Source organism: Medicago truncatula, chromosome 2, assembly GCF_003473485.1.
Source record: "Medicago truncatula cultivar Jemalong A17 chromosome 2, MtrunA17r5.0-ANR, whole genome shotgun sequence".
Taxonomy (NCBI): domain Eukaryota; kingdom Viridiplantae; phylum Streptophyta; class Magnoliopsida; order Fabales; family Fabaceae; genus Medicago; species Medicago truncatula.
In genome coordinates this window covers 36,746,512-36,756,239 of record NC_053043.1, presented here as the reverse complement: position 1 = coordinate 36,756,239, position 9,728 = coordinate 36,746,512, and the positions used below count along the sequence as shown (strand labels likewise).

The 9,728-nt window shown below is 32.0% G+C and overlaps 1 protein-coding gene and 1 long non-coding RNA gene across 2 annotated transcripts; one reads left to right on the top strand and one right to left on the bottom strand.

Annotated features, from left to right (window-relative positions):
• The first annotated feature begins 1,189 nt into the window (after positions 1-1,189).
• On the top strand, positions 1,190-4,534 carry LOC25487158 (nicotinate N-methyltransferase 1). Its single transcript, XM_013609017.3, has 4 exons — positions 1,190-1,661; positions 2,657-2,993; positions 3,251-3,315; positions 4,109-4,534. The coding sequence occupies exons 1-4, from the start codon at positions 1,299-1,301 to the stop codon at positions 4,406-4,408; spliced, it is 1,065 nt and encodes a 354-aa protein (XP_013464471.1). The 5' UTR covers positions 1,190-1,298; the 3' UTR covers positions 4,409-4,534.
• Positions 4,535-5,103: 569 nt separating this feature from the next.
• LOC25487157 (uncharacterized) lies at positions 5,104-6,328 on the bottom strand. Its single transcript, XR_003009587.2, has 3 exons — positions 6,177-6,328; positions 5,931-6,070; positions 5,104-5,456 (listed from the first exon to the last, which is right to left on the bottom strand). It is a non-coding gene; the product is annotated as an uncharacterized lncRNA (long non-coding RNA).
• Between the last annotated feature and the right edge of the window lie 3,400 nt (positions 6,329-9,728).

Below are 9,728 nucleotides of genomic sequence, written 5' to 3'. Positions count from 1 at the left end.
TTCTTTGGTTGGTTGCTTGCATAAAAATTTGTCGAAGGTGCTTGCTAATAGATTGCGAAAAGTGGTCGGTAATGTTTTTCGGAGTCTTAGTCACCTTTTATTAAAGGAAGACAAATTCTGGATGATATTCTGATAGCCAATGAATTAATGGATGACACATGTAGTTCAAAGAAAGAATTACTCCCTCCGTCCCATAATAACTGAGCCATTTGCAAAAGAAAAGTGTCCAAAAATTAATGAGCCATACACTTTTCAATACAATATTAATTACTTTTTTTCTTTTATAACTCTAATTAATACTACTTTCATCATTCCCAATTCAATATATTCCAATTTACATTTATGATAGTGGAAAATGCATTAATACTTAACAAGTGCACTTAAAACTATTTTTCTCTCTCCTTCATTTATACATTTTTCTTAATATGTATTAAATGATTTTTGGCTCAGTTAATCTGGGACGGAGGGAGTATTACTTTTTAAGATTGATTTTGAGAAAGCCTATAATTCGGTAAACTTGAGGTATTTGAAAGAAGTGATGATTAAAATAAATTTTTCCCCGCTTTGCCGTAAGTGGATTTCAGAATATGTTACAACAACGACAACTTCGATGCTTGCGAATACAAGCCCAACTGACGATTTTAAGATGGAAAGAAGGTTTCGTCAAAGAGACCTTTTTATACTTTTCTTTTTATTTCAATGCACTGAAAATTAAAACATATACAAGTCCTCTTCTCACAATAGTTATCCTTTTACATGTTTTAGTTTTAGTCCCCAAACTAAAAAATTCAAAACAGTTTCCAAAAACTATAATTTTAAAAATAGTTTACCAAAAAAGATTTTTAGTTTTCAAGTTTTTAAAAATTAAAAAAGAGTTTTTGAGAAGTGTCTCAAACAGACTCTTAATTTTTTAAAAGAATAATTTTTTTATTTAAAATCCTTAAAGAGCCGTCAAAAAACACTTGTCAACAAACTTTTTTCTTTTTTCTTTTTATACTTTAGTTATTTTGCTTTTGATTTATTGTCATATTTTCAATAGTGAAATCATCTTTACGGTAAAAAACAAAATAAAATTCAAATCCACTTTTTGCATTGGTAAAAATAAAAAACATTTTTTATGACCTCTTCACCTTTTACCCTTTTCACCAACTCTTACATTAAATTTTGTGTCAAGAGAAAATCTTACATTAAATTCAGTTTCTACTATCTACACATAAATTCTTTCTTAAACTATCTACTACTCTCTCTAGTCCAAACCAAACACAAAAACCACACAAAAACCATCATCAAAACCAACAATGGCAGAAACCAACACAGAAGCTCAAAAACAAGCAAGACTAGCCATCCTCGAGCTAGCAAACATGATAAGCATTCCTATGTCACTTCACGCCGTCGTCCGTCTCAACGTCGCCGACGCAATATGGGAAGGTGGTGCAAACGCGCCACTCTCTGCTGCTCAGATCCTAGCGCGTGTTGTTCCTGGTGGCGGCGGCGACGCCGAGAATCTTCAGCGAGTGTTACGTATGCTGGCGAGTTATGGGGTGTTTGAAGAGCATATTGGGGATGGTGAGAGGAAGTACTCATTGACTAATGTTGGGAAAACACTTGTTAGTGATGAGAATGGAGTTTCGTACGGTGCTTATGTGCTTCAACACCACCAGGTTTGTGCTTAAATTAATTCAATTATATAATGTGAAATCAATTGTATAAAAAATGATATATCTCAATTGATATTTAGTATATTCTACCAAAAAAAAGTGATAATTAGTATATTCCAAATGTTTTTCCTTAAAAGTAGGATATACCAGAAAAATTGCAGGATAAGAATTTAGAGTGAAATTGAATGTTCAATAATGAACCGATGGAGAAAGGATTGTATTATTGATTTTTTGAGGAGATAATTGTATTATTGATGAAATTATACATTAATTCCACAAATATATAAATAGAATTTTTTTTCGTAAAAAAAGGGATTTAATTTTTTTTGACAAGTTACGTCGCCTGAGAGATTTAATTTGTTTGTCGTAAAATTTATTTTTTACACATACATTTTTTTTTTTGAAAGAACACATGCATTTGAAAAATGTGTAAAATGAATTTAGTAAAAAATAAAAATAAAAATAAAAATCATCATCCGATAATTTTTTCATTTATTGATTAATTTAGTAAAATGTATTATTGGAGTCTTATGGTTATATTATAGATAGATGGTATCTAAGGAATTTAGTAAAAAAAAATGCATAAAGTGTGTGGGTGTTTATTTTTTTCACTTTTCATTTAGGATGATTTTTTTTGAAGTGATTGAGGGTGGTTTTGTTCTCTTCTCCAATATAAGAGTCTCTTATATTTTTATCGGTGAACGAAGTGACAAATATCATCTGAAATTTATATAAATGCAAGACTCAATCGAACCAGAATTAAAATGTCTAGCTTAACAATATCTACATTGTCAATTGAGCTATAGTTACCGTTTTAGCTTGTACTAGTATTTATTTATTTTTTATTTTGTTTATGGGTCGTGATAAATTCAAAGTAAAAAAAGTCAATTTCAAAAGTTTAGAGGTGTTAAATGCACAATTTTCAATTTTTTTTTGGACTTTGCAATTTCCCTTTGTTTATTTACAACTTATAAGTATGCCAACAATGGATGTTTCAGGATGCATTGATGAGAGCATGGCCATTGGTACATGAAGCAGTATTGGACCCATCAAAGGAACCTTTTGAGAGGGCAAATGGAGAAGGAGCATATGACTATTACCTAAAGAAACCAGAGATGAATGAGTTAATGTTGAAGGCCATGGCAGGGGTATCAGTGCCTTTCATGAAGGCCCTTTTTGAGAGTTATCATGGCTTTCAAAATGTGGAGAAGCTAGTTGATGTTGGTGGTAGTGGTGGTGATTGTCTTCGTATGATCTTGCAGAAATATCCTAATATTAAACAAGGGTTCAATTTTGATCTTCCTGAAGTTGTGGCTAAAGCACCACAAATTCCAGGTATGTTTGATAAGTTGATATTGGTTAAGGTTTCAGGTTCAATTTCTTGTGACGTTAATTTTGGTGGGCTAAGTCCACGGCAGTGCAAGTGGACGGTGAGATTAGTCCCTTCGGATTAACTGACTCTTATAAGCTGAATACCAATTAAAAAATATATTTCAAAATCAATTATTTATTTTTAGTAGTCCAATAACTCTTTTGTCACCGTTGGGTTTTGATTTGTGGTTGTGACATGTGAATCTTTTTAATAATTGTAGGTGTAACTCATGTGGGTGGTGACATGTTCAAATATATTCCCCAAGCAGATGCGATCTTCATGAAGGTGTGTCACGATCCATTCCCCAAAATACTCCTTTTTGTGTATCTTTTTATTTTAATTGATTGGTTAAATTGCACTAAAACTTGTGCAAGAGTAACAATAAAAATAAAAATTGTGCAATCACGGGTTGGAAAAAACAAAAGTTGTACCAAAATATAAGTGTTGGCAATGTCATTGTTGTCCTACCAAATTACTCCACCAACAGAAAATGTACTAAAATATATGGCATAGTGATAGATATACCCTACAGATGGTATGTGTATATAGGTTGTGAATTTTACTCGTGTGTACGAATGGAAAGGAGACCCTACTAGGTCGGGCGCTTCAAATTCAGATCGTCGTACATATTTGTAGCTTCCTTATTTTCACGGCAAAATTGCGTCTAGGGACACGAGAATTAGGTTTGCAACGCTGTTCCAAGCAACTATTAAATAGTCTAATAGCATCTTAGGTTCCTATTCTTTTCACTGCAGTTGTGCGTCCACAAGGCCGTTGTATCGTGAATTAAGAAGCTAACATTTCACGTGTTTTCGCACAAATAGATTTTAAGAACCTTTATATTTAATTTTCTCAACATAATTCGTGCGTTTTCGCACAAATTTATATTTTAAGACCCTTTATAGTTAACGTGATCTTAAACATTACAAGAATAAAAACACAATTAGTTTTTTTAGAAGAGATATTTAAACGTTTTTCAATCACATTAGTAGTTATAAGTGGTATATTTTTTTATGGTCTTTGAATACAACATTAATTTTTTTATGTTAAAATAACATAACTGTGTATTATTTGGCAGTGGGTGCTAACAACATGGACAGATGAAGAAATCAAACACATAATGCTAAACTGTTACAAGGCACTCCCAGCCGGAGGCAAACTAATTGCTTGTGAGCCAGTGTTGCCAGAGACTTCAGATGATAGCCACAGAACAAGGGCATCGCTCGCAGGCGACATATTTGTGATGACAATCTACAGAGCTAAAGGAAAGCACAGGACTGAAGAACAGTTTAGGCAACTTGCAATTTCTGCAGGTTTCAATCTTTTCAAATCCTTTCATGTGGACTATTTCCACATTGTTCTTGAGTTTCAGAAATGAAATTAGACAACTCTTTGTCGTGGATTTTGTAAGCTTTGACTTGTATTTGTAATCGGTGATAATAAGGATGGCATTTACAGCGATCCAAAATAAATTTGAACAACGAAATATATCAATGGTCCTTAACTTTATGATTTTGGTCCATATAAATTTTTTGGTTGAATTTCATCGCTGCAAGATTAGAGACCGCCGTTTTTGTTTCCTCACATCAATTTCTGTTACATTCCAAAATCAACATACAATTAAGAGTAAGTATACGGATTCACACCACCACTAGAACATTTGTGGTATTAGGCAACAAAACCATTGCTATTACAATACACAAAGCATCCTATATATGGTGGTGACCTTTTCTATAGGCAACATTTTTCTCGATTTTAGGCCACGGTTAGAGAAAACCGTTACTTAAACTTCAAAACATGCAACAATTTCTATCAAGTCCGTACGACGGTTTTATCGAGACTTAAGGGAATGATTATTTAAATGTTGCATATTCGTACTGCAACAATTTTTATCAGTCATGTACAAGATTATAAATCATGTGGTAACACTTATCAACCCCTGCAACACACTACCAGAACACCAAAATAAACACCACGTCTGCTTAACACTAAAATTTTTTGCGCACCTAAAACCTGCAACGATAGTAGAGCAAAATTCTAAAGGCACCAGTTTCAACACTAACAAAGAGAGTGTAAACAAATTAAAGGCCAATCTGATACACATCGAAAGCAAGAGAGTGAATTATTCCATCAATGTGAGAATACAATGTTTTTGTTTCTAAGTAACGTCCCTAGAAATAAATTAACTTCACCACGCCACTGTTAACCAAATCAAATGAGACACTTTCTTTCATATCCCCAACCTAGTGCATTCCAACCCAACCAAATTCCAACTTCTTTATGCAGCTTGTGAACAATTGTTTGACATATTCGACTTTTGCTAAAACACATCACAAAACATTGTTGATGCACATCACAGAAAACCCCTCTATTCCAAAACTCTACACACATTGGTAGTTTATCTTGGAGCAATCTCCATCCAAAGTCTGCAAAAGACGCTTAACAACAAGAACAAATCACGATCGAATTCCACCTCTGAACGTTGCTAACCAAAACCGAATAACAACTTTTGTAGGTAAGTATAATTCTTGGATCATGTTGATGTATGTTCTCCATATCTTTTAAAGGTTTAAAAAGGTGAAAATCTATACTTGATAAATATATATAATTAATATATATACTTATGAGCTTGTCAAAGACATTTATGGGCACGAGAAAATATCATAAAACAAAGTGTGACATAAATCCTAGGAGTACAAAATGCACACAATTTTAAAAGAGGATAAAAGATGGTTTTTCTTGAGAATAAGTAAAAGTTTTTTTTTTTTTTTGGTACAATAGAATAAGTAAAAGTTTTTCTTGGAAAAGATGGGTTTTTAAAAAAATAAGATTAAATAGGATAAAAACTTGTCTATTTTGCTTATAATTTGGGATAAAGAAAGTGAGTTTTTTTTGCTTACATTTTCGGACGGAGGGAATATCAAACTTGACTGTAATGGTTACCAACATATGCATTCACGTTCAACGCACTCTGGATTTTTAGGATAGTGGCATAAATAAGATGGACAATCAGAGTTAGTCTTGCATGGAAAAGAAAATGCTGTGATGTAAAACAAGATAAATGAATATGTTAGCAACATGAAATATTATGTTTCAGGTAAAAACTAATTATATAAAAATGTAAAATATTAAGAAAAATGGTTTACCATTGATGTCAATAACAGCAAGTACACAAGTAAGGAGAATCACAATATAAATAAACATTAAAGTTTTAGCCATACTTTTTCTCCATTGCAAGCAACAAACAAAAACTTATTTGATCACTCTATATAGTAAAAACTCATCCCTTGTTTACATCAGCTAAATACTTTTTGACACTTAGAAAATTGCAAAAGCCTTCCAATTATATTAGAGTATACAAAAAATGTCTCTTAGGTTTGGTGATATCAGGTGTCTATTTTCTTTAGCTCTCTCAAAAGGTAAAGAATCTAACATAACAAGTTTTTACAAACCTTTCATTATTTTTTGTTTCTTTTCTAGCTTTTGATATAGATAAAGGAAAAATCCATGAGTGTGTTTGGATGAGAGAATGTTTTGAGATAATGTAATGTTTTGAGTGAATTTAAATATTTAAGATGAATTCTATTGTTGGATAATAATTTAGAGAATTTTTAAAATGACAAACACCATATAACTTTAACGAGTTACATGAATAAACAGTTAATCAAACAAATGATCATCAAACAACACAACAGAGGTGGTCGTTCGTATGTTGGTTGCGGTTCTTTCCGGCGAGCGTGGCTGTTGTGGTGGTTCCAAAATCTGTTGTTGTTGTTGTGGTGGTTGCTACGAGGTGCTCCGCCGTTCACATCTCTAGCGATGACTCTTTACTGTGTTGTTGCTGGCTATGTTTCGTAACAGATTTCTTTGGCTAGAAATGGCCGTTTTCTGTTTTACTTCGCAGTTGTGGGTTCGGGAAATTGTCATCGTGTTGGCGGTCAGTTTCGGTTGCCGTTCCTCTAAGACAAAGAGATGAGTTCAATCTTGTCTCTGACTTCCACTTCGGTACCGGTATGAGAGCCAAAAATGGCTGTTAATTTGCTGCCGTTCTTTGCAGTAAACATTTGGTGATCTAGGATTCGTTAGTTACCGTGTTGGCGGTCGGATCGACTTCCCACTTTGATTCTCTATCCCAGTCATCCTGTTGATTATCATAGACTATATGGACTCGAAAGAGTCGTCAATGCTTGCTGCCGTTGCAGGGAGTTGATGACATGTGATCCGATTTCGTGTTGACGATCGATTCATTCGCCAAACTTCAGACCCGCGCTTAATTGTTAGATTTGTTTAGTGTTGGACCCACTTTGTGGATTTTTTTATTTTATTTTATCATACTTTATTTTATTTTTGCCCGTTAGGGTTGTTGACTGGGTCAGATTTTATGTCCCCCAATTTTATGTAATTTTTTTCTTTTTTTAATAATATATATATATATATATATATATATATATATATATATATATATATATATATATATATATATATATATGAGCAACTGATATCATATTAGAGTAGTGTTCCAACTTAGTTGGACACTATTCTTTTTTATGTCATTTTGCTCTTGGCTTATAAAAATAATCATCAAACAACACATAGTTAACATTCGATCATTAACAAACATTCATTCAACCAATATACCATATGAGATTGTCTAATCATACAAACACATGGGTGAAGGTGTTGTAATTTTAGAGTTTTATTTTATTTCAAAAGTTCCAGAAAATATGCTTTATTTTACTAAACTATTATTTTGACCACACGTTGATATACTTAATCAAAGTTGTAAATATGAGTTCAAATAAGAGGATAAATAAGGTTAAAGTAAATTAAATTAATGCTAATTACCAACCTTAAAAACTAGAGTATTGAGAACCGGTCAGATTTTATGTCCCCCAACAAAAACTGAACCAAGCTCCAAATGGCTCAACATTGTAAACTTAGATAGAACAACCACTTCTGGTTGTGTAAGAACCTAGATGAAATAAATTAAGAAACAATATTTATATTGCTCCAGATGGAATACAACTACTTCCCAACTCCAAACAGAACAAACTTAAATTTGAAAAATCATTTCCTAATTGTTGTTTCAACACAAATTTTGATATGGAGGGCTCCAAGATCCTGAATCTCCTTTCCTTCCGTTCGTGGAGTTGTTCATTGTTTTCAGTTGTTATCTCCCTCAGTGGATGAACAAATCTCCAATTTTGTTGGCTCTTCTCCCCTGATTTTGTCTCTCTTGGTATATCTCTCCTACAACTTTTCCCTCTTCTCTGGTTTCTTTCTCTCTGCGTTTCTTTACCGATTGAAGTTTCTTTCTTTCTCCCCCATCCATCTCTTATTACATCAAACTTTGTTGTAACAGGGCTTAAAATTAGAAGCAATTCTTTTGTAGGAATTAAAAAACCTATTAAAATTAAGTAAGGATTAAACTTGAAAGGTTCCTATTTTATAAGGACTAAAAACATATTTAACCTTTAAATATAATTAAGGCTTAATAAGTCATTTGATTTCCTAATTAATTTCCAGTTTTCATTTTAGTCCCATAATTAATAAAACTCATGTTTTGGTCCCTTAAATGTTAAGTTTAACCTCAAATGTCTATGGTAACCAACCTTAAGAGTGGTTCACTACAGGGCCTATTAATTATTTTAATTTAAACCGTATGATCTTTTTTGATTAAAAGAGGACCGTTAGATCATGCATGTCTACTGTATCTTACGGTGAACCAACAACATCTAACTTTATGTCTTATTTTTCATCTTCTTCCTTCCCCTCATTCATCACCTCCATAAAAAAAATCTGAAAAATTTCAGAAAACACAACAAAAACATAAACCAATTAAAAACATTAATAACATAATTAATTTCCCTCAAAACACATAAATCTTTCCACCTAAAATCATTGGCAACAACCTATTTTTTGCGTTATAAATTGTGGGTTTTTGATTATTCTGAAATTTTGTTTGTTGTTACCAATATGATTTTAGGGTTGAAAGATTTATATGTTTTGAGGAAAAATAGTTATGTCATTAATGTTTTTTGATTGGTTTATGTTGGTTGTGTTTTCTGGAATTTTTCTAATTTTTTTTTTATGAAGGTGATGAATGAGGGGAAGGAAGAAGAGGAAGAATTGAATATAAAGTTAGATGTTGTTGATTCACCATAAGATATACTAGACATGCATGAATTAACGATCCTCTTTTAATAAAAAAGATCAAACAATTTAAATTAAAATAATTAATATGATCTATGGTGTGCCACTCTTAAGGTTTGTTCACCACAAATATTTGAGGTTAAACTTAACAATTAGAGATTTATTTGACTACAGGCAAATTTCAGAGATTAAAACATGAGTTTTATTAATTATGTATGAGTTTTATTAATTATGAGATTAAAATAAAAATTGGAAATTAGTTAGATGATCAAATAACCTATAAAACCTATAATAACTATTTTTTTAAGGCAAATCATGTATTTGAACTACTTTAACCATGTAATAAAATTCAGGTGTATTATATATGTGAATAATCATGCGACAAATTTATATCTAATCGATATGTGCGCCACTATATATTTACTTAAATTGTTTTTGTAGGAGCTATATATTGATACCAAGTTTTCAATTGTTGCACATGGTTACCCAAATACCTCTAATTGAAACATGCAATCCTAAAGATGAAACATGTGTCAGAAAGTCAC